Source organism: Panthera tigris, chromosome A1, assembly GCF_018350195.1.
Source record: "Panthera tigris isolate Pti1 chromosome A1, P.tigris_Pti1_mat1.1, whole genome shotgun sequence".
Taxonomy (NCBI): Eukaryota; Metazoa; Chordata; class Mammalia; order Carnivora; family Felidae; genus Panthera; species Panthera tigris.
In genome coordinates this window covers 170,883,926-170,909,369 of record NC_056660.1, presented here as the reverse complement: position 1 = coordinate 170,909,369, position 25,444 = coordinate 170,883,926, and the positions used below count along the sequence as shown (strand labels likewise).

The 25,444-nt window shown below is 39.5% G+C and overlaps 1 protein-coding gene across 2 annotated transcripts in view; it reads left to right on the top strand.

Moving 5' to 3' along the window:
* EPB41L4A (erythrocyte membrane protein band 4.1 like 4A) overlaps positions 1 to 25,444 on the top strand; it is a 252,970-nt gene that overhangs the window by 120,332 nt on the left and 107,194 nt on the right. For both annotated transcript variants that reach the window (XM_042991272.1, XM_042991268.1), the window contains exons 4-5: positions 17,551 to 17,602; positions 24,727 to 24,805. In XM_042991272.1, the coding sequence (XP_042847206.1) occupies positions 17,551 to 17,602; positions 24,727 to 24,805 (131 nt within the window). The remainder of the gene's footprint in view (positions 1 to 17,550; positions 17,603 to 24,726; positions 24,806 to 25,444) is intronic.

Sequence of the window (25,444 nt, the reverse complement as noted above, 5' to 3'; positions counted from 1 at the left end):
GTTTTATGGTCTACTACTTACTTTTAATTAGGTCTTTAGTCCAATTCCTGAGGGAAACCCGAGGTGGTGGTGTCATTCTTATGAGGAACTTTATGCCTGAGGGGGTTTGCTGTGGTCAGACATTATTCTAAAATATGTGTTTTTCCCCCCGACCCGTGGACCTCAGGTCCTAATCTTTCCCTCTCTGCTTACTGAATCCTGTCTTTTCCTATCATATTACAACATGACAGACCTTAAATGCATTATGCTGAGTGATATAAGACAAAGATCTTACTTATATGTGGAACCTGAAAAACAGAAACAAAAACCAAGCTCATAGGTACAGAGAACAGATTGGTGGTTTCCAGGGGGGTATGGGAATGGGATGGTTGATGGTGGTCAACAAGTAAAAACTTCCAGTTATGACTTCTGAGGATTAATGTACCACGTGATGACTGTAGTTAACAATATCGTATATTTGAAAGTTGCTAAGAGAGTGGTCCTTGAAAGTTCTTATCACAAGAAAAAATAACTAAGGTGATGGTTGTTGACTTCTGTGATTATTTCACAGTATGTACATATATCAAATCATTATATTGTACACCTTAGACTAATACAATGTCATATGCCAATTATATCAGTAAAACTGGGCGGGGGTGGGGCTTGTACTATTTGAAACATCTTCAAGCATCCAGTGGGGCATAGAGGGTAAAGATCAAGAAGCGGAAAGGTTTTCTTCAGTAGCCCTTTGATGTTATAAAGAGTATCCTAAACAGTGCAGCAGCCTGGGAGGACTGTCACCAACATATGAATGAATGGTACCCGGAAAAAGAAAAACCTTGAGAAACTATGGCTGGAGGCTTTTCAAGAGTCCAGGGGCCTGCATTGGAATGCCAGAAGCATCTTCATAAAGACCCCTAACATTGAGGCTCTCATTTTCCTGCTGCTAAAAAAATGTCAATCTCTCTACCTAATCTCATATGCTTCATGGTTTAAGTTACTATCTAAAGGCTCACATGACCTTCAAATGTGTATTTCCAATTAGACCTCCCAAGAGGCATTATACTGTGCAAAGAACACAGACTCTTCATGCCAACTGTCTGGATTCATATATATTCTACTAGTTGGGAGAGCTGTGTGATATTGGGTGAATCTTTTAACTTCTCTGAGCCTCAGTATCCCCATTTCTAAAGTGGTGACATTAATAGTACCACTTCAAAGGGTGATAGTGAGGATTTAAGGAGTCTGTAGAAAACACCCAGCTCTGTGCTTTAAACTGTGTGATAAGTAAGTTAGCTCTTACTGTGCACTTGGATGTCCCTCAGGTGGTACCCACAAATGCAACATGTTCAAAACTGAAGTCATCATCTCGCCCTCCAGATGTGTTCTTACTAAAAAAATTTCTTGACGGTGATTTTATAGAATTTTTTAAAAAACCTATGTGCCTGTGTTGAGAATTTTAAGTTGAGGATAAAAATTGTGTCATAAATTTAAACAGATGCAAGTTTGGGGGTTGTAAATATTGACATTATAAAATCTGTCACATTACTCTTAAGTGTATCCACTGAATCTATATATCCTAGCAATTTTGTACTCACTAACCTTTAAAAAATATATGTGAACAAGCTCTTCATCAAAAGTCAGAAATTTTTCTTTACCCCTTTTATCTCCTTAAACTTGCATTTGATTTCACTTTCTTCATAGAATTTTGCCCTATATTTCTATTAATAAAATGTATTTATCCACAATAATATACATATACATTAAAATTTTAAAACTCCACTTCATGAGACCTTAAGGCTACAATTGTTACTGAGCCATAAGAGTAGTTATTATTACCATGGTTATCATTATATAATTAAAAGCAAAATATTATGTATTCTAATAATTACTAAAAATAAAAAGTTGGAAATGCATCTCTTAATGAAATGGATGGGGCTTTTTCTTCTTGATTAGTCCGTGTACCTCCCCCACCTTCCTGGATGATTATAATATATTCCTGGAGTGAGATATGGCTCAGTAACAATTTAATTTTTTTATTTTGATTTTTTACAGATATGAGCACTGAGTAACCTTGTCTACTATGAAAGGAAGATAGAAAAGGAAGGAATTATATTCAATTCCTTCAATTCCTTGAACTCCTGAATTATATGCCAAAAGTCACATGATGATCCATCGTCTAAAGATATTTTTATTAATCTAGTACCTCAAATGCATTGTCCCCTGTAAATTTGCTCTTATGTTCCTGAGAGCAGTGATTTCTGAGACCACTAATTGGGTTCCCTTTCAATTTAGTTGAAAGCAATGAATTCAGAACCACTTGACTTACAATTTGTTAATCATTGTAGTAATTCAACTTCACAATTTCTGGGAAATGAATTAAAAATATTTTACTGTGAGTTGCTTGGGTGGCTCAGTCAGTTAAGCGTCTGACTTCAGCTCAGGTCATGGTCTTGCGGTTCTTGAGTTCGAGCCCCATGTCGGGCTCTGTGCTGACTGCTCAGAGCCTGGAGCCTGCCTTGGATTCTGTGTCTCCCTCTCTCTCTGCCTCTCCCCCATTTCCTCACTCTCTCTCCCCGCCCCCCTCAGAAATAACGTAAACATTAAGAAAATTAAAAATTTTTTACTGTGATTTATCAAAAGAGTGCTAGTTATGTTTTTTCTTCCCTTTTACTTGGAGGCACCAGATTTTATCCAATTTAGTTGGAAAGGACTAGGAAAATTAAAAATTGTTAATTTTAATGTGCATTTGCCAATGCAAGGTTTTTGATAAAATGCTTTTATCTAATTATGTACTTTATATTTTCATCAGAGTCTTGGAGCTGCAGATTTAGTTCATTCAGTGTATGGAAAACATCCAACATAAAACTCTTTGGCAAACCAAAGAGTCATTGCCAAACCACCCAGCCAAACCAGTTGCTTTCTGTCATTTGTCAGTTTAAATAAAAATGTTAACATGTGCTCTGTGAAAAGTGTTTCACTTTTGAATTTTATTTGAGACAGATGGACAGATAAGACATGATGTTTTGTCACTTAGATGAGATAGGCCTACCAGAACTTTGATTTATTTTATTCTTATGTGGATCTTCTTCATGAGCCATGCATAATAGTTTTAAGATGGAAGTTGCCAGATAATTAAACAAAAATCATCATTTCTCTGCTGCTCCCTTTTCTTTCTTTCCTTCCTTCCTTCTTTCCTTCCTTCCTTCCTTCCTTCCTGTTCATTTTTGAGAGAGTGAGAGTGAGTGGGGGAAGGGTAGAGAGAGGGAGACATAGAATCCAAAGCAGACTCCAGGCTCTGAGCTGTCAGGCCAGAGCCCAACACGGGGTTTGAACTCACGAACTGAACTGTGAGACCATTAACTGAGCCAAAGTCGGACGCTTAACAACTGAGCCACCCAGGCGCCCCATGCTGCCCCCTATTCTATATGTGACATCCAAGTAACTCAACTATGGGCCAAAATACCATTCTTCTATCAACTTGTGTAGTCCTTACCAGAAATATGTAGGGAAAGATATAATTAATGGTGTCTTTATTAAAGGCAGCTTCGCTAATACTGGTATTTAAAAATGTTGCCATGTTTCTTCTGGGATTTTTCACACCCTGGGGCAGTGCGCCAGAGAGAGATTCAAATGGATAAGAAGCGTGTTTCTACGTTGTTTTGGAAGGGGGGAACTGTGCTAGGGGAGCTCAGTGGAAAGGAGAACAGGTGTGGCATCTCAATCTCAGGGCTGTTTTAGGTCAGTTCCAAGCAGGAATGTATGTGGAAGCTGAGGATCTGGGAATTCAGTCCCTAACGACTACCTGTTGCCTTTGTGCCCTTTGGGAAATCCTCAGGTGCATATCCCTGAGGGGCCTGCATCAATACCTTAACGAAAGCCACCACCATCCTCACTGCTCAGAATAGGGTCATTCCTCACTCGATCGTCTCTCCCTCCCCTCATGGCTAACCAGTCCCCAAGCCCTTTCCATTCTGCTGCTTAACAGAGTAACTATAGAGTTCACCCCCAAACCCAGGGTACTTTGGAGAGTGAAAAGGACTACTGTGACCCCAACCCTGGGATAGCAGTAGTGAACAGGATTGATGGTCACCAGTTAACCTCTCCAGAATCGATCTCCATCTCTGAATTCTAGTTTCGGTCAGCACATGAATTTGAATTTCTGTAAAAGCTTTCCAACCCGGCTTCCTGTCTTTACTCATGCTGCCTACAATGTTTGCCCCACTGCAGATGCAGTTTTCTTCCAGAACATCAACTTTATTGATGTCTTTACTCTGTGGCTTGAAATGCTCTAACAGATTCCTAAGGGAAAATTCAGGAATTTCTTAATGTGGGTTGCAAGATATGTGGCCCTTGCATGCTCTTGAGCTGCTTCTTTTGTAGTACAGCTCTTGCCTCCACCCACCCCCTCATCCAGCACCCACACCGCAGTCCTGGTGGGGGAACCTAGGGCACAGCTGCACAGAACTGCCTGCTGCTCCCTACCTGTGTGTCCCAGGGTGGAGTGCTTCCCCTACCTGAACTGTCTACCTGTGCTCTTCTCCTCATTTTACCTGGTTCAATCCCGCTCTTCCTCACCATCGCAGCTGAGATATCTTTGATATTACCCTTCTTTCCGAAGCTTTCTGTTACTTTCCAGAAAAGCGTTAGGCTTACTCCTGCCTTCAAATACTGCATTGTTTTTGCCTGTTCAATAATATCCCCACTTGATGGGATACTGCTTGACAGGGATTGTGTGCTATGCTTCACTCTGTTAGCACCTTTTATCCCTGGCACCTGAGTGATCTGTCATAGTAGTAAACAAAAGAACTCTGACCTAGACAAGAGGACTTGGTGAGTACCTTCCCCTGTCTTGTCTTCCTATGTCTGCTGTCTCCTTCCTCTGCTATTCGTTGAATGTATTGCCTCGCTTCTTTTATGAAAGGCTTTTCCTGTTGTTCATTTTAACCAGATTTCATCAGTATTAAAAAACAAAAGCTTTACTGAGATGTTAGGAAGTTGGGTGGGAAATGCATGGGATTGTAAGGAAGTATAGGTATAGGATATTAGTGTGCTGGCAGCTACTGCATGCCATGTAGAATATTCTCCAGTGGTAGGTCATGTGGTAGAAGGGATGAGAATCTGAGTTCAGGTAATGTCATAGGTAGCTCTATGGTTGTGGATCCCATAATTTAAAAAAAAAGTGCTCCTAATAAATACTATTTTTTATAAAACAGTAGCTTTTTCTATTTAGAGTGATGAACAGTTTCTATTTAGAAAGGAAGAGATGTTTCTCTGGAGTTATTTTCTGTTTAGAGTGTGTCTGATCTCTTCTGAGCACAGTCATGTGATGCATCATGAGAATTCAGGACCCAACATGCCTGAAAGAAGTGTGGGAATTGGGGAGAGGGAGCCTACCAAACTGCCAGCTGCTCTGTGTGTGCGTGCTTTCTTCCCTGTAGCACCTGGGGAGAAGCAGAGCATGCTTTGATTGTTCTTTGGTTTCTTTGTTGTGTGTGTTGATGTTGACCTGGTTTCAAAATGTTTTTGAAGGACCTAGCTTTGCCTAGAGTCCACTTCATGGTGTATCTTGAACTTAATTTTAATTCTCTTCCTTTTTTTTTTCTCCATCCTTTTCTCTTAGGTGGTTGATCACAATAGGCACAATCCATCGGTCACGTATACTATACTAAAATATTTTCTCCTGTAGCTTTCATAAGTTTGTTGTTTTTCAGGTTTAGGGAGATGGGGAATTGAAAGTTGTTTCTTCATTAATGGCACCCGGTGCCCTTTTCCACCAAAAAGAAATTAAAAAAAAAAAAAAAGGAACAGGTGAAAATGACAAGGGCACAAAATACGTTAAAACAAAACTGTCAAGAATGATGGGTAGGAACCTCAGTGTGTGTGTGTATGTGTGTGCATGTGTGTGTGTGTGTGCGCGTGTGTGTGTGTAAGTGTGTGTATGTCCCCACATAGGCTTGTATTTAAATAAAGTATGTGGACATGCTAAGTGGTTTTGTCAATGAAAACAGGCTTTCTGTGACCCACATCTTCTTAGTTGCATAAGTGTGTGACAAGAATATTGCTGATTTCTTTACTAAGAACATTTTATTAGGTTAGACTGTTCTTCTCCCTGGTTAAATCAAAATGAACTATACAGGATAGAATTTCAGACAGTTGATTGATTGACTAATGAGAAAGCAGTAGTTTTAGAGTTAATGATTCTAGACATTTTCTTGATTATCATTGGAAGCTAGTTTTTTTTTTAATTTAGAGTTTTGATACAAACCAGTGATAAATTGACCTTGAGTTGACTTTATTCTGAATCTTAAAAGGATTTTCTCCATGAATATAAAAAGATATTTGATTGGGATATGCTGGTAGCCTACTTGAAAAGATGTATTTTATGTGTTGTTCCTATATTATTTTGTCTTAAATTTTATGAAGTTTCAAATATATTGTATGCTCTAAAAGCTAACGTGACCAGTTTGCCTACCTTTTGTGTGACCAAGTCCAGTAAAGAGGTGCTCCAGGAATTGTTCAAAATTGGGCAGGTGCTTGTGGGAGAGGTGGAAGGCAAGGCTTAGCCATTTTCTCTTTTGGACTGTGTATTTTGCTGTGAAAGTTACTTTTTGAGTTAACAAAAATAGGCCCTTTAAAAGCTGATGGTATATAGGAGCTTAGTTTTTTTCTTATAAGATACCCATGGGGTGCCTGGGTGGCTCAGTTGGTTAAGCATCTGACTCTTGATTTTGGCTCAGGTCATGATCTTGTGGTTCATGGGTTCAAGCCCCACATTGGGCTCTGTGCTGACAGTGCAGAGTCTGCTTGGGATTCTCTCTCTCCCTCTATCCCTTTCTGCCCCTCTCCTTCTCCCTCTGCCTGCCTCTCTCCCTCCCTCTCTCTCTCTCTCTCTCAAAATAAATAAATTTTAAAAAACTTTAAAAAAAGATATCTATCAATTTTTGGAGTTGCAGGATATTTTACAGAGGATTTTTATTGAGGAAATTTCTTGTTTAACATTCTTTAGTGTTCTTATTCTCTTCAACCTCCCTGATCTGGGACTGTGAGGAAAGAAGGGCATTTGCTATTTCTCATCTCCATTTCAATCATGCAATAAATATTTACTGACCACTGTGTCTCAGGAACTAGAGTGCAATGGTCAGCAATAGTCTTAGAGTTTATATTCTACAAACCACACATGTATGTTCAGATATCAGGTAGTGATAGGTGCTTTGGAGAAGATGATGTGCCAAAGTGACTGGGATGCCATTTCTCTTGTGTGGTCAGAAAAAGCATCTCTGAGATGACATTTAAAATGAGATTTGCATGGCAAGAAGGGAAGGTCCTGGCGGACAGAAGGAGCCAGCAGGGCAGTGGCCCTAAGGCAGGGACAAATAGGAGGTGTTCCAGAACTAGAAGAAGACCAGTGATGCAAGATCGTAGCAAGAAAGAGGGTGATGAAGTGGGATTGGTAGGGTTCACATTACACAGGGCCTAGCAGCCTGGGGTGGGCCACATAGATGATACTGTTAAGAATTTCAAGCGTGGACCTGATAGGATCTGACTGAAGAGCTGGGTTTTGGAAGGGGTGGAGGAGTCAATAGTTGTGTTTGGGATAGGTGAAGCTTAAGATGCCCAGTAGACATCCAAGAAGAGACGTTAGGTGAATAGTTTGGGCTCCTGAAAGGCTAGAGTCACATTTAGGAATCCCTAGGTTTTTAAAGTCATGAGATTTTAGGGGTTTTAAGGTTGTTAGGGAGAAATAGACTATAAATGCAGAATAAAAAGGGCAAGGCTGCCATGTGCAGCTGTGCTAGCTGTGTGAGTTGGGCATAACCATGCAGTGGCGCTGAGCAGGGAGTCTACATCCTACTTACCTCATAATCCCTGGGGTTGGCTTGGCTCCTCTGTGCCGAGTAACATGTTAGTTAAAGCTGTGTTTAAGCTCAGTCAGTTAAGCGTCTGACTTCAGCTCAGGTCGTGATCTCACGGTTCGTGAGTTGAAGCCCTGCATTGGGCTCTGCACTGACAGCTCGGAGCCTGGAGCCTGCTTCGGATTCTGTGTCTCATTCTCTCTCTGCCCCTCCCCGATTTGTGCTCTGTCTCTCTCTGTCTCTCAAAAATAAATAAATGTAAAAAAAATAAAATCTATGTTTGTGTTCAGTTACTAGTACAGAGTTTAACCAAACCCTAGCTAAACCACCTGTGTACTTTAATTACTACAGTTTCAGAGTATGTCAGATTTAAGATTTTATTTCAAGATGAAATGATCCCCTAGTCTGAACAGTGACACCTCACTTATGCAGATGCTAGGAATGTGTAGGGAGCAACTTCAGCTATCTGAAATGTCAGCAGAAATTGCTAAGAAAGAACAAGTGTCTCCTGGGCCACACAAAATTGATGTCTTAGGGCCCACTCATAGGATTCAGCCCTTTTCTCATAGGATCTGTCAGTCCTGAGACCTTGGTTATTTTCATTTTAGGAAGTTGGGAAGGAAAGAGAGTAGATTATACCATTTGATGGGAAGAGTGTCAACCAGTTTGCAGACAAGCTTTAAAACAGGAGTCTAGGGGCACCTGGGTGGCTCAGTTGATTAAGTGTTCAACTTTGGTTCAGGTGATGATCTTGCAGTCTGTGAGTTCATGCCCCGCAATGGGCTCTGTGCTGACAGCTCAAAGCCTGGAGCCTTCTTCGGATTCTGTGTCTCCCTCTCTCTCGGCCCCTCCTCTGCTTGCTCTCTCTCTCTCTCTCAAAATAAATAAACATTAAAAAAAATTTTTTTTAAACAGGAGTCTGTCTCCTGGCCAAAAGTATTTGTATTCTTCCTGCATGTAAAATGCACCTGTCCTCCCAAGGTCTCCCCAAATCTCATTTATGATGAGATTTGGAGGTCATACTTGAGGTCCACGTTTTCATCAAATCAGGCTCTGGTATTGTTCTTCAAGTTAAAACCCTTAAGTATGGTTCCTCTCAATCTGAAGACCTGTGAATTAAAGGGGTAATAAAAATAAATTCACACCCTCCCACACTACTATTCAACACATAGGTAGGATAACTGGAAAGACACTTTCATTTAGAATGGGGGGAAACAGGCACATAGCAGTCACCTACCTGTAACAGTCCCAAAATCCAGCCAGGCACATGTAGCCTTTTCTTTTAATTAGAGCTTGGTCTTACTGCCTAGGAGTGTTCACATGTTGATTGGCTTGGCTGGGCTTTTGGTTCTGTTCTCTGAATTTTTCTTCCCTTTCCATGAAAAGTGGTGTGTGTTAGCAGCTAAGTAGTGTTCTCAGCCTGCTTTTGCCTGTCGAGGATTGGAGATCCAAAAGCCTCTTTTCAGTGTGTAGTGTCTCTGTTCCTTTAGCTGAGGCCGAACTAATTCTGTTTAAAAACACTGTGTATTTCTTATTAATTGATTTATAATCAACTCTGTTAGACAAAGGCAACACCCACAAACCACTTTGAAATAACCTCTTCTATACCTGAAATTCCTTGTGAGGCTTTTAGCGAAGAATGCCCTTAAGATTCCTAGAAGACCTTTTGCTAGTTTGAAAGGGTCATATTTGATCTCTTTGAGAATTAATAGAATTTTAGTTACATCCATGGTTTCCTGACAGCACTCTGGATTCAGTCTTTGCCCAGAAGCCATTTCTTAATTGTAGCACACTGTTTGCCTTCTGATAAACCTAGGGATGAGAGTTTTATTTTCGAACCCAGTAAGACCTGGATCCTTTATATTTAACAGTTCTTTTCAGCTTATCTCTCTGCTCTTGGATTTCATTGGAGGCAGCAAAAGAAGTCAGTTTGCACTTTGAACAGTCTGCCTGCACATCTCCTTATCTGGATCATCCAACTCATTAGGGACATTTTTTATTTTCCATGTTGCCACAGGCAACAGCATTGCTAAATTCTCTGTCCTAGTGAGGGTCCTCTTTCTTCTTGCTTCTAACAGCTTTCTCTTTGCTTTAGGCCCTCCCAGCAGCCTTCTTGAGGGCCCCAAGGCTTTCACTTACACTCTCCTCCAGGTCCTTCCTGCTGCCTCATGCAAAAACACGAAGTGGAGAGTGAGGCCAGATCCTGCAGGGCCTTTCAGCCATCATAAGGACTTTGGATTTTACTTTGAGTGAGAAGAGAAATCACTGCAGGATGTTGAACAGAAGTGTAAAGTGATCTGATCTCTGTTTTAACAGAATTCCTTTCAATGCACAGGTAGATGGAGGGCTTACCAGTAAAGGGGTTGCTTAAGAAATCCAGGTAAACTGGGATGACCGTTTGGATCTGGGAGTGGTGAGAATTTACCAGATTCTGTTTACGTTTTCAACATAGAGCCAACAGGATTTGCAGATGGATCAAAGAGATAGACGGTAAAGAGGTTTTGACCAGAGCCAATGGAAGACTGTTGCGTCATACATGGGGATGAGGGAGACTGCAGGAGAACTGGTTTTTCTAGGAGGGATTAGAACCATCATTTCCCTTTTGGACTTGTAAAGTTTGAGATTCTGATAGACATTTAAGTGGAGATGTCAAGTAGGCAGCTGGATTCTGGGGACAGTTCTGGTCTGGCTATGCATTTGGGAGTTGTCGGTACATAGATGGAATTTAAAGCCAGGAGCCTTGCTGTAAGTATGAGCCTGGGGCAGTCTAGCTTTCCTCCTGCTTAAAGAGATAATGAGCAACCAGTAAGGGAAGTTGTGAAGGTGTATATGGCCTGTAAGGTGAGAGCAGAAGCCATATGGACAGGTGTCCTAGAAACCACATGACAAATGCCTTTCAAGGGTGAAGGCGTCCATCACTAGATTTAGCAGTAGGTGGCGGAATGTGTTCTAAAGGGAGTTCAAGAGGGAGGAGAGCAAACATAGTATAGAATAACCATTTCTCCCCCAGAGATTTAAAATGCAGAAGTGAAACGGGCAGATATTGGGGTCAAAAAGACCTTTTATTTATTTTTTTTTTAATTATGGGAGAAATAAAGGTATGAATCGTGCTAGGAATGATTTTATAGAAAGGGAAACTTCAGTCCTGGAAAGGAAGCAGAAAGTTGCTAGAAAAATGTTCCTGAATAGTGGAGAAGGGATGAGGTTCAGTGGAGCAGGGACAGCTCATCTATAGTGATAGAAGACATCAGCACAGATGCAGGCAGGTTTGGTAGATGTCATGAGAAGCCATGCACATTGTCTTCCAACTGCTTCAAGTTTCTCTGTGAAATAAGCAAGGTCATCAGCTCAGAGTATGAGAAGAGGAGAGGAGAAAATGTGGAGTTACCTAGGCAAGTGAAAGAATAAAATGTGGTAGGGTTCTCGGTTCCCCTGGGTTATTGATAATGAATTTAAAATGAGCCCATCTAGGAGTGCCTGGGTGGCTCAGTTGGTTAAACATCTGACTCCTGATTTTGGCTCAGGTCATGATTGGTTCAGTTCGTGAGCCCTGCATTGGGCACTGCCCTGATAGCGTAAGCCTGCTTGGGATTCTGTCTCCCTCTCTCTCTCTGCCCCTCCCCTGCTCATTCATTCTCTCTCTCTCTCTCTCTCTCTCTCTCTCTCTCAAAATAAATAAAAATAAACTTAAAAATAATTACAAAATGAGCACATTTGTGGCTGTACAATATGAATCTCTGTTTATGGCCAGCCTCCTAGGTGCTGGCATAGGGAAGATAGCGAGGTAGAGGGCTTTTTTCAGTGGATATTATGGAGGGAAGATTGTGCCAGGGAAATGAGGAAGACTGGAAGTGACACCTTTGCCTGGCATGTGATGCAAGTGAGGACATGGGTGTGGGCTGGGAAGGAGGGACTGTGAACAGGCAGTAGGATGACTGAATTGTATGTCCTAATGGAATCAGAATTTTAGAGGGAGTGAGCTGAGAAAGGAGGAATTGGCAGTTGAGGGTAAGAATCTTGAAACTGAGGTTATATGTTCCTATCCAGACAGTGCCCCAGAGAGTGGCTTGACCTTAGGTTAACATGGAAGGGGGGTCAGTTTCTTGGGTCTTCTGTTCTATAATTTGGGGCAGGTTGTTTAAATATTCAGTGTTTCAGTTTCCTAATTTGCAAAATGACAATTATAGTAGTTCCTACTTCATACAGTTATAAGAGGATTAAATGAATAAATACATGCAACGTCTTCAACAGTGCCTGGCACATGGTAAACATTTAATAACTGTTGTCTGTTACTATTATCCTTTTTTTTTTTTTTTTAACCATTATTTCTAGAACTCTTAGATTGGTGCCAGGGTCCATGGATGGGAACTGAGGAATAGTCCCTGGGGCCAATGACACCTCAGGAGGAGCCAAATGAACCAATAGTGAGACATTGGAATCCACTTTCATTGAAAAATGAGGTCTAATTACGACCCACCCTCCCCCCAATCCCATGTAGATTGTTCAGTTTCAGGCCCTTATTTCTGTTGCTGCTGTGACTTAGCTCCATTATGGTGGTTTTACCTGAGGAGCTACAGCTTCTGAGATTCATACCAAGGAGCAAATTAAAATCACATTCTGTTCATGTTGCTTGGAGGTCATGGGATCCGTCTACAGAGGCACTGGGAAAAGCACAAATAACTATCACAACAGTGCTGGATTTCTTAGAACATATGTGCAAATTATGTCAACTCCTCAAACTCCCTAGGAATGAACTGTAGTATCATTTTTTGTGGCTCTGTTGTCCCCTATGGATGGTCAATTCTTTTTATACTACTCCCTTAGATCAAGAGATTGCTTTTTTTTTTTTTTAACTGACAAAAACTGTGTGTGCTTTTAAAACCTTTTTTGATCTCCAGGAAACATTATTAAATATCATTGTAGCATTCTTAAAATCTCCAAAGAGAATCAGCATTACAGCCAGTGTGAAGTAAGATGCAGCCAAGTTTTTATTATTTTATGTTGTCCTTGCTTTATCTAAAAATTTTTAGGGCTTGTTGTACCGTTAGAACTCTAGGACTCTCTGAAAGAACAGTTGTCAGATGAAAGGTCGGACTGTGAATTTAATATATATCTTCTGAAGGTTAGGATATTGATTTACTGGAAAGTGTTAGAGTTTTAAGATCTAATTCCAAGACTGTTACCTAGGAAATTGATGAAATTGAGACATTATCAGCCAAGGTGAATGAAAGACGCTCAGGGCATTTAGCCAAGACTGTCAGAGAGTAAGAAGGAACTTGGGCCTGTCTGTCATTTCTTCCCAGGTCACATAAATGCTGTTATTAGGATTGATAGGACTGAAGAGGTAAGAACACCTAACTGCTCACCTCTTGTACCCTGGCAGAGGGCCAGAGCCAAAGAGGGCTACTGTCTTGACTCCTTAGTGACTGTGTCTTGGGGCTGTAGTCTGTTCGTATTGTCTTGTGTGAGGAAGCTGACAGTAGGAATTAGAAAGAGAGATGGTTCCATTTTGGTTAACTGGTACCATTCTACAAAGGAGGATCTAATCCAGCTTGTGAGGATATACAAATTACAGGATATAAATTTGAAATAGCAGGGTAAGGGGAAAGAAGGGGAAGAAAGTGATAGATTTTTCTAGAGAACGAACTGCTTAAATGTTGAGAGAGAACGAGAGATGAGGCTGTCTCTCCTTCTGACCATTGAGGTAGGCAAGTAGGCTTTACACCAAAGCGCAATTCAGAAAAGCCACTCTCTGCAGCCCAGCGCCACAGTGGACAGTGATCTGCTCTCTGCTCCTCCCTCCCCCCAACCCAGAGCAGATGGAAAGACTGGATGCACCTTTTCTCTTCGTGGAAGTCCTCTGTGAACGTTGGTTTCTTAGCTGAGTGTTTGTTAGCTATTGGGCAGCGCTGATTTCAATGCCATGCTTAGCTGTAAAGGACTTGGAGGAATACCTTCTATGTTGTCACTTAAAAATGCTTTAAGATTTTAGGGACAGCTGGGTGGCTCAGGTGGTTAAGCGTCCAACTTCAGCTCAGGTCAGGATCTCACAGTCCGTGAGTTTGAGCCCCGCGGCTCAAAGAAATGAAAGGTCATTTCTTTCTGTGCTGACAGCTCAGAGCCTAGAGCCGGCTTTGGATTCCGTGTCTCCCTCTCTCTCTGCTCCTCCCCTACTCGTGCTCTAACTCTGTCTCTCAAAAATAAATAAATATTAAAAAAATTTTTAAAAATGCTTTTAGATTTTAAAAATGTATTTGCTTTATGAGTTGCTGAGTTGGTAGACATCATCTTTATAAAAAGTTAAGGCTCTGTTCTCCATTTCTGTATTTTGGAAAAGTTTTTTATTCATGAACTGCTATTCAAAGTTTTTCTCTTCAGTGATGCCTTCCTACACTTAACCTGCAGAACTAGTGTTTTTAGTATATAATTTTGTCATCTCGTACGTATTCATCTCGTATACATTATTATCTCACTTAGCATATTGTATTGTAATTCTATGTCTGTGTCTCTTGCTAGGTTGTGAGTGCCTCAGGGCTGAGTCTTTGTTACCCCATATGCCCCAGGATAGGGTCTGATATGACATAGACCACATATAGTGGGTATTCCATAAATGTTGAATGAATAATATCCCAGTTTTAGAGCCTACATATGTTCTGAATGTAGGCCTCACAACTGGAGTATCGTGTTCATTGGCAAATTCTTGTGCCCTTTTTACTTTTGGGTTATGGGGTAGCCGCCTGATGTCTTTTGTGGTGATCAGACACGTGCTATGTTTGATGGCTTTTTGATAATGAGCCGTGGCAAGGGCCATTATAGTATGACTCCTTGGTTCCAAGGTCATTTCTTTCTCTTGGTTGAGTGTAAGTGGGTTTTACATTTTAAGATGTTAGCTTGTGAAACTGGTGGCTCATGTTTATTATTTATGTTCTGGTGCATTTATCATCGTCTGACCTCTGTAACCCCTGGTTTCCATTTGAATCAAATAAGATTTGTGCACGGCAAGCGCTGGATTGACGCCTAGCATATCTAATGTGCACTGAGCTGATTGAACAGCATTTGACTGTCCTGATACCCTTTTTTTTTTTTTTTTTTTTTTTGCTGCAGACTTGTAATTTCTAACTCATCTCAGAAGCTTCATTGTACTTTTTCACCATACAAAATCTGATTGCTCTCAAAGAAAGAGATTTATTTTGAAATTATATAGATTATCATTGATGGGAGATTTTTGTCATGTTAATGAGTCTTTATTAGATTTAGTTAAAAGCTTCCTGTTTTTTGGGATTTTTTTTTTTTTGTGACTTCAAAGCATCCTGGAAGGAAAGCAAAACCAAAAATGAATTAGTTTAAAGAATCTTTTTGTAAAGTTTGTTTTCTTGGGATGATGATGTTAGGAGGAGAGAACAGGAAGCTGTCCTCAAACTTCAGTTTCTTTTTAGTTTCAAGTTGAGATTAGACAGAAAACAGTAAGACCAGTGGCCCATTCCATCCCCTCCTTTCCTGTCCCAAGCACTTGGTAAGGCTTCATGTGTAGATGTGATGTAGGGCTGAAACTAAGACCTCATACTATGTGTGTCTTGAAATCTAGGGAAATGGAGAGAGCTTCTAATGGCCAGTAACCCTCAACAACTTCAGGTGGCTGACACCTTGATTTTGGCTTTGGAGCAGAGAAACTTTGCTCCAAGAAATCTAGAACTTGGAGATGATAAATGGACATTGTCATAAGCCTCTAAGTTTGTGATAAGTTGTTATGACAGCAATAGAAACCTAATGCAAGTGTTTGTGGTTATTTGTGTGTGTTTTCCTTGGTTTTATCCTCTTTGGAAAAATCCAGGAATAGTCAAAACTTTTTATTAAACATGAATGGCAAGAAACATTCCATCCACCTGTTTCCATGTTATAGGAAGCATCCATAACTTTATATACTTAGAGGGAAAGGGTCTGCTCTGTGTTCAACACACAGCTTAACATTTGGATTGATTGCACTCTATTTGGATAAATCAGCATTTCCCTAGCATCCATTATTATAACACCAAAACCATATCTCCTTAGTAGTCACTGTGAGCTCTGAGGGCAGTTAACAGATCCTGACCTCTGTTCCAAATGCCTTTATTTTAAAAGTGAGTGACTCTACACCTTTAAAAATTGAGAAATGATAAGGATCAGAATAATGAGAATTGTGTTACAAGTGACTACACTTACATATATTGGTTACTTTGCCTTTTAAAAACATTGAAAAACAGTAATTGCTGTATGAGTGGAAAATTGTGAAGATGATACATACAGGGGATAGAGTTCAGTACTGTAATAAAATCATAATAATATGACTATGACATACATTTTGTGTGAATAATTGTTCTAGGAATAAGAGGTGAGGGGGTTGTATAAGATATTACAATTACACTGTATACTTACTGCTATTATTGTACAACAGATCAGGTACTTCTCCCCTCAGTGAAGGGGCAGGGAAAGGGGAACCCGGCAGGAAGATTCTCTTGGATCCTCCTGTGACCTGTGATTCCTGACCCAGAGGTGTCAGGAAAGTGTGAATGTTTTCACCATGGTAAACACAAAAGTGCTGGGAATAAAGTGGCTCAAGGTGAACCAGCTCCTACTCCCTGTTGTGAGAATTGCCTCTACATTGAGGAATGTGTGAAAATGGAAACTGGTCAGTTTGGCCCTTGGGACCTCCAACCCTTGACCCGCAGGGCACTGGAAGCCCTTCTGCTGTGCACTTCTATGGGAGACCCCGATGCTCCCCCCTGTGCTTTATTGCTTCTCCCTTGCTGTTCCCCCACATGGACGGGCAGGGATAGAGGATTGTTCCTTTTTTTCTTTTTTTTTAAGTGATTTTATTTCACAAAAGTAAGATTTAAGGAAGGCCTCTCACCAGGGCCAAAAATTATCCTATTACTATCTAAATTTCTGTTCCTCAAAGATTAACTTGAATTCATAAACAAGTACCTTAGACTGGCTAAAGACATTTAATAAGAATTTGACCCTCAGACCTTAATAATAATCATCACTAGTATGTGCTGCATATTTAGTATGAACCAGGGACTATTCTAAAAACTTTAGGAATTCATGTATTTAATCCTCACAGCAAGCCTATGAAGAATGTTTGGAGAAGTCAAGTAACTTGTTCCAGGTTCCATGGTGATGATGAAGGAAGAGCCAGGACCAAATCCAGCTGGGTCTGCTCTGGGACTCGGACCCTCAGCCACTGTGCTGAGTTGCCTTTCCTGGATACTTGATAAGGATTTGATTTAATTTGTTTGCTTTCTTCCTAATATCTAGCAGTACTACCTGTAAGGGATGGGACCGCAAGTGAAGAGGGTGAGGGCATTTGAAGGAGAAATGGCTGTAGGGCGGTTGTGATGGGACTTTGGAAAGAGACTTGGGGAGCATTCTCTGCAGCCATTGTTTTCCTGCTCATCAGCATCTTGAAATTACTGACCTTATAATCAGCACGAGAACTTAACCAAGAACCTACAACTACTGTTTCTCTTCTCTGCTCCTCTCTGAACATCAACATCATTTTTCTTTTAGTGTTCTAGCCACAGAAAGCTCTTAAGTATATTTCTGTATATATGTAATAAGTTAAATATTTATTAAGCATTTAAATTTCATTTCAAATAACACTTGACAAATATTCTTAAAGTGAAGGCCAATGAAAAACAACTAATGTCTATAATCACCCTTTTTTTCCCCCTCACAGTATTGGCTGGATCCTGCAAAAACCCTTGCTGAACACAAAGAACTAATCAACAGTAGGTATTTAATGTTAATTTTTTTAAGGGGTGCCTTGAAAATGATATAATGTCTGTGATTAGTTGGATGCAGAGATATGCTTTAGTGCTACAGGAATGAGTACTAGTACTCGAGTACCAGAATATGGAAATGGGTGTTGTGTGCATTGCCAGACTCTGACTCCAAACCCCGATTAAATTTTTGGTTATAAAGAAACTGAGTGGATCTAAATATTGAATTTGGCTTGGGTATGCCTGTGCTTGACTTGTCAGTGATTTTTAAAATTTTCTTGTCTTTAAAATTTCACGTTAAAACGCAGAGAGGCATTGATGTGGAAGAAAAGGTGGATATCTGACCTTCTCAAGAGCTTGAGTTTCTTGGGTTAAGGAGTGGTTTTGTCATTCACACTCTTATTTGCTGAGGCAGTAATTAAGGACTGCCCTTATGTCCTGAAAGATTTCTATGACTGCAGAAAGGATCCATCTGTTTATAGGGGCTACCTTTTAGTTTTAGCAATATGAATCTTATTAGGTAACTGAGAGTATAATTAAGGTTATACTCCATAACACAGATTTTTATTTATAAAAGTATATGCCCACGTGCACATACATGCGATACTTAAGTATGTGAAAGGGTAGTTATATTTTAATTATCCTTTTAAAAATATGATAAATATGACATAACATGTACCATGTTAACCACTTTTGAGTGGCATTAAATACATTCATTGTGCAACCATTACTACTTTCTCCAAAAATTTTCCATCATCCCAAACTGAAACTTTGTACTCATTAAACTATTTTGCTTTAATGTGAAAATTATTTCTAATAAGAGGTAGTAGATTCGTTGGGCCTGTATGACCCCCCATTCTGAATCTGTACTTCATGTGTTTATATAATGGCTTATTCATGGTGATAAAACTGGTCGCTTCACGGACCTGAAGGGCAGGAACAAAGCTGTGCCTCAGAAAGGAACTGGAAACTAGGAATTGCAAAACTATCAGGAACTCAGCAAGTACTATTTCTCTGAACATCAGCATCATTTTTGTTTCTCTCTGTTTATCCATGTCTATGGGGGAAGCCTCCACAGTTTCCAGGTTACAGCTGTAGCCACAGGCAGACTTGACTGGCTGTCTCTGAATGCAGGTCCCAGTTCTATGGGAGGGTACATCTGACTAGCCCAGTTTGAGTCAGGAACTCACCTCAGTCTATTTGGCCATGTCTGGGCTTCTTCAAGGTCAATACAAACATAGCTGCTAGGGGGCATTCTGGATGAGATTGGGCAATGGTTTCAGAAACGGGGGCTTGGGGCCAGCCTGTGGGGGTGAGAAAGAACCCTCAAAATATATACCTTAGGTATCACCAAGTTCTGCCTACTCAGCCTACGCAGGAGTAAGTCGTAATTCATAAGGGGTTCATGACTTGCCATGGGTGAGAAGCTAGTTGGTAGCAGAAGTCTTCTGATTTCCAGTGCTTCTGTATTTCTAGTCCTCTTCCTGAATGAGCTGCCTACTAAAGGCCAAGAGGGGAGGGATGAAGATGCAAGGAGTGAGCTATGAATGCAGGCAACTTCCATGAGGTATCTGCATATAAATGGTGGGAGTGCCAATTTAAAAAGTGCCATCCTTCAGGATGTAGAAATCTGTACTTCCCTCCAAAATTCAGGTATAGTAATAAATATAGTAAATCTATCTTTTTGAACCAAATACTTAAAATAAATACCAGTTTAAAAATTAGAAAAATGTCAGGAATGATTATTTTAAAACAAACTCACAGGGTTTTTATTAATAAGTTGAGATTTCTATCCAAGTGGTGAAGAAAAGTGTAAATTATTTAGGGTACGCTATTAGTGTTCCTAAGTACATTTGAAGTATTTATTTCTTCACATGGTATGAAATATTCTTTTTAAATATCTATAATCTGTATAATTGCTTTTTAATCCTAAATAAATATCTTCCTATCAAAAATTTGATGCATAGTAAGAATAAAACACCGATAGTAAAGGAAGATGATATAACTAAAGAATACATAATCTTTATATTTCATCTCATGAAATAATTTGATAATTAATGAAGGAAAATGGCTGTCGTGCCTCAAGTAGATCAGTCAGAAAGAATGTCTGTAATAATGATGGAGTATTTGCTAATTACCAGGATTCTCATGGGTGAGTTTTGATTTTTCTTGATATTTCTTGATATTTCTCCTTCTCATTGAAGACTTACTATTATTAAAGGCCTTGAAATTAGTCACCAAAGGTATAGTAGAGGATTTCCATTTTCTGGCTTGTGTATTTTTTGCTAAACTAAACAATATTAACTTACTTTACATGAATATTTCTTAAAGGTAGATTCTGTTGAAAGAGATTCAAGATAATAATAACTTAGGAGTTTTCTTCATCAGTGCCTAATATTTATAGAAGTCTTAGAACAGGAAGCCAAAAAATATCTGATCAGATGTATCCTTGGTCCAGAGTGTCCATTTCCATAGCCTTAGATTGATCTATAAAACAGTGATATGTGTGAAAGTATTTGCTTACTCTGAAGGTATTATAATTCTTTTCCCTGAGAGGCTATAAGGAATAGTGGCCATAAAGCGCTGAACTTTAGGCATTAGCAAACTTGGTTCTCAACCTTGTGATCTTGGCCATGTTGTTTACCACTTTGGATATTTACCTGTCTTCCCTATGTTACCAGGTGGTTTTGCAAAATCACATGCTTACAAAATGTTTTTATACATTATCAAATGCAGTCAAATAGTAGTGATGCCTTATATTTAGAACACAAACCATTTTATATGCAAGTGGGAAATAGCTGATTTGAGCCAAAAGTCCTTAAAGAAAATTTGCCAAAACTGAATGTTTTTAATTGTGTATTTTTTGAACTTCTGCTTAACTGCTCATCATTAAGCACATTTGAAGTGGCGAGGCTTGGTCAGTAGGGTGTAATCTGTCACGTTGCAGAGAATAAAAGCAACTCTGGAATCCGGACAGGGCCTTCTTCCCTTTGTGCACTGTCTCCACAGCATCTGTGCTCCTCCCGGCCCCTAGATCCCAGCCCCCCGTGGCCTGCAGGCACAGGTGGACCCATCTGCTCAGCAACACAGAGCTGACTGACAGAGATGGATCAGCAGACGGTGGACTTCCTGGTTCTCCTAAATATTTAATAATCTGTGCCTCCCTGACATCGATGTTCAGGGGTAAAGGTGTATTTGTCAGAAATATAAACATAGTGATTAAGTGATCATAGAAATTAAACATATGGAATCAACTCTAATGCTAAAAAATTATAACAAAAAATTTTTAAATTCAGTTTTTAAAAAAGCTCTAGCTTAAGGAACACCTTGTCCAGAAAGGCATAGATGAGGGGAGAGGAGCAAGGCCCTACTGTCGGTTAACTTCTATATGCCAGGAACAGGGCTTCCACAGACACAGCACAAGTGTGTCATGATAACAATAAATAATAACAAAATTTGTATATTAAAAATGCATTATGGCTTTATGACCTGTTCAGCTTAACTTCCTTTCCCCAGCCTCTAAATTTGTCCCTTTTTTTTTTTCACTCAGTAAAAATGAAAATAGACTGGGGTTACTTTGTGTCAGTTATATACTGTCAGAGACTTGGGGTCACAATATGTAAGTGGAAATATTTTTACTGACATGTATACTTGACATCCTTTTTTGTGTGGGAGAGCTTTTGTTGAAGAAAAAATATTAGAAATTATGACCACTGATTAATATACCAGGTAAGAAATACATTTTAAAACAGATTTAATATAAGATCTAGTTACTACACTGCACAGAAGTTTTGGAAACAGTACAGGTTAGATTCAGACCCTCTGAAATAGAAATACGTCTAGTGAGAGCATAATATGATGTTTTTGGCACCCAGGGGGCTTGTGTTCTCTTGCACAATATGAATGCTGAATTATATCTTATGTTTCCCCATGTAAGTACAATTCCAGCTTTATTCCACATATATATATTTGTGCACATTGTTTTTTTTTTTTTGGTATTTGTGCACATTGTTCTTCTGTGTGTAGTAAATGACTGAGATGAGAAATGTCTCCTTAAATATATAAGAACACATTCTCAGGGGTGCCTGGGTGGGTTGGGTGTCTGACTCTTGATTTCAGCTCAGGTCTTGATCCCAGGGTCATGAGATTGAGCCCTGCATCAGGCTCCGTGCTAAGTGCGGAGCCTGCTTGAGATTCTGTCTCTCCCCCTCACTCTGCCCCTGCCCTGCTTTCTCTCTCTCTCTCTCTCTCTCTCAAAAAAAATTTTTTTTTAATAAATAAAATTAAAAAACCCACATTCTTAGATTCAGAAAAGTTTAGGAATGAGACAAATATTGCTTATAATCCTACCACATAGCCTCACTGATGATCTTTTTTTTTTTTTAAAGGTTAGAGATACATATGGAAAGAAAATTATTAGTTTTCCTAAGAGTGTAATTTAAATGTTCTCACACACAAATAAAAAAAAGTAAATATGTAAATATGTGAAGGACAAATGTGTTATAGGCGAATCCTTTCATAATGTTTACATATAGCAAATCATCACATAGCACATTTTAAATGTGTTGCAATTTAATTTGTCAGTTATACCTCATGAAAGCTGTGGAGAAAAAGTTTCCAGGTCTGCTTCTCAAAGTTTGCCAGTGTCGGGGCGCCTGGGTGGCTCAGTCGGTTAAGCGTCCGACTTCAGCTCAGGTCACGATCTCACGGTCTGTGAGTTCGAGCCCCGCGTCGGGCTCTGGGCTGATGGCTCAGAGCCTGGAGCCTGCTTCCGATTCTGTGTCTCCCTCTCTCTCTGCCCCTCCCCTGTTCATGCTCTGTCTCTGTCTCAAAAATAAATAAAAACGTTAAAAAAAAATTAAAAAAAAAAGTTTGCCAGTGTCTTTTCTTGTGTATTCTTATAGGGTAGAATACATATTTTCATAGATAATTTCTTCTTCACAAAAGGGATATTTCTGCCATCAGAAATAGATTAGAAATCTTTCCCAGTCAGCACATGGAGTTCTCCCTCTGCCCATTTAAACAGTTGCAGGGTGCCATATATACTTCCTGTGGTTCACATAAACGGTCCACCTGCTGCTAAGCATTTAAGTTTGGATACTATATCCGTTTATTTGTATCAGCTTTTTACAGATGCATATTTTTGTACTTTTTGCAATAGTAATAGGTGGGTGGTTTAAAAACCATTTGTTTTATCATTAACTTTTCTTCATTATGAAGAAAAATACATGTATGTTGTAGAAAATGTGAAAATGGGAAAATTATGAATAAATAAAAACTGTGCATAACCTCACTAACCATAGATAAGAACTGGTAACATTCTGATATATTTGATCTTCTCTTTTTTTCCTGTGTTCATGAACACATAGATGTGTACCTACTTAGATACCAATAGTTGTCCTACTGTTACATAATTCTCAATCCTATTTTTTATTTTATATTTTCTTGGGTGTTTAAAAGTTCTTAGTATAATTTTTTTTAAGTTTATTTATTTCTAGAGAGAGTGAGCAAGTGTGTGCATGGGGCAGGGGCAGAGAAAGGGAGAGAGAGAATCCCAAGCAGTCTCTGCACTGTCAGCGCAGAGCCTGGTGTGGGGCTTGATTCCAGGAACCACAAGATAATGGCTTGAGCTGAAATCAAGTCAGACGCTGAGCTGACTGAGCCCCCGGGGGGGCCCCATGAGTGTAATTTTTAAAACAACTTTATTGAGGTACCTTTAACATATAAAAATTATGTAAATTTAAGGTGCACAGTTGAATGTTTCAATATATGAGCCGGGCAAGGTGGCACCCGCCTGTAGTCCCAGCTACTCAGGAGGCTGAGGCAGGAGGATTGCTTGAGCCGAGGAGTTCTGGGCTGTAGTGCACTATGCCCACTGGGTGTCCGCACTAAGTTCGGCATCAATATGGTGACCTCCCGGGAGCACGGGACCACCAGGTTGCCTAAGGAGGGGTGAACCAACCCAGGTCAGAAACGGAGCAGGTCAAAACTCCCGTGCTGATCAATATATGTATATATCATAAAAAGATCATCACAATCAAGTTAAATAACTTATCTGTCACCTCTGCATAATTGCGTGCATGCGTGTATGTGTGTGTGTGTGTGTGTGTGTGTGTGTGTGTGTTTGCATGTTATCATTAACTGTAGACACCATGCTGTTCATTAGATCCCCAGAACTCATTCATCTAGCATAACTGAAACTTTGTACCCTTTGGCCAACATCTCCTCATTTCTCCCTCCCAGATTCCCTGGCAACCACCATTTTACTCTCTGCATCTATGTATGTGACTATTTTAGATTCCATATATAAGTGAGATCAGGCAGTATTAGTTTTTCTCTGTGTCTGGCTTATTTCACCTTGCATAGTGTTCTGCAGGTTCATCCATGTTGTCTCAAATGAGAAGGCTTCTTTCTTTTTTATGGCTGAATAATATTCCTGTGTGTGTGTGTGTGTGTGTGTGTGTCTGTGTGTCTGTGTGTGATGTGATGTGATGTGATATATATAGATAGTATCCATTAGTTCACTGATGGACACTTACATTGCTCCTATATCTTAGCTATTATGATTAATGCTGCAATGAACATGGGAGAGCACATACATCCCCGAGATCCTCATTTCATTTCCTTTGGATAAATACACAGTAGTGGGATTGCTGGATCATGTTGTAATTCTCTTTTTAATTTTCTGAGGATTTACATACTGTTTTCCATAATGGCTGAACCAATTTACATTCCTAGCAACAGTATACAAGGGTTCCCTTTTGTCCATATCCTCACCAACACTTTTGTCCTATTGCTAATTGCCATTCTTATAGGCATCTGGTGATATCTCATGGTTTTGATTTGCATTTCCCTGATGATTAGTGATGTTGAGTATCTTTTCATGTGTCTGTTGGGCATTTGTATGTCTTCTTTAGAAAAATGTCTATTCTGGTCCTTTGCCCATTTTTAAATTGGGTGGTTTGTTTTTTGCTATTGACTTGTAGGGGTTCCTCATGTATTTTGGGTATTAACCCCTTATTGAATATGCAGTTTGCAAATATTTTTGGTGAGTGTAATTTTTAATAGTTGTATGATATTACACTTCTACTTTGACTAATTTTTAATATGAAATTTAACTTTTCTTATTTTAGCTGGACCTCCATATACTTTGTATTTTGGTATTAAATTCTATGCTGAAGATCCGTGTAAGCTTAAAGAAGAAATAACCAGGTATAGTATTGACTTTGCTTTTGAACAATTCATGTATGGCATATACAGAGGGCTTTATTTAATACAAACTGGGGTCAAACATTTGGATGTGTGTCTACCTTGTTTTGTAATGCATCTCCACTGAGAGTTAAATTTAAACTAGCATTGCATGAGGAAGATCAGTGTCTGATGATAGATGTGTGTGAACAATGGCATGAACCCGGGTGACATGATGATAGATTTTGCATCTGCTGTGATGGGATATTTCTGTATCATTATTGTGAAGACTGCATTTGGCCTTTGTAGTCAGTAGCCGTTTGAACTGTGTAAAAGAAGGATATTTTGATACTCCGTTTGCATATGTAAATACAAATTTGAAGAGCCAGTTATTTCTCTTTATTTGGTTATAGCTTAAATGTGAGTTGTCCAGGGCTTTTGTTTATCTCCACAGGAAATGAAAAGATAATTGCTTTCAGTATAAAGGACAAAAACAACAACAACAACAGCAGGGTTTCACAGTGTATTCTTTCACCTTTGTCATCAAATATTTTATTTCAGTTTATGGCAGAATTTCCAGTTGGTATTGATTATACTATTAAAAATAGTCCATGCCAACATTTGAAAGTGGCTTATAAAGAGCAGGCAGTAGTGTTAGGTTTT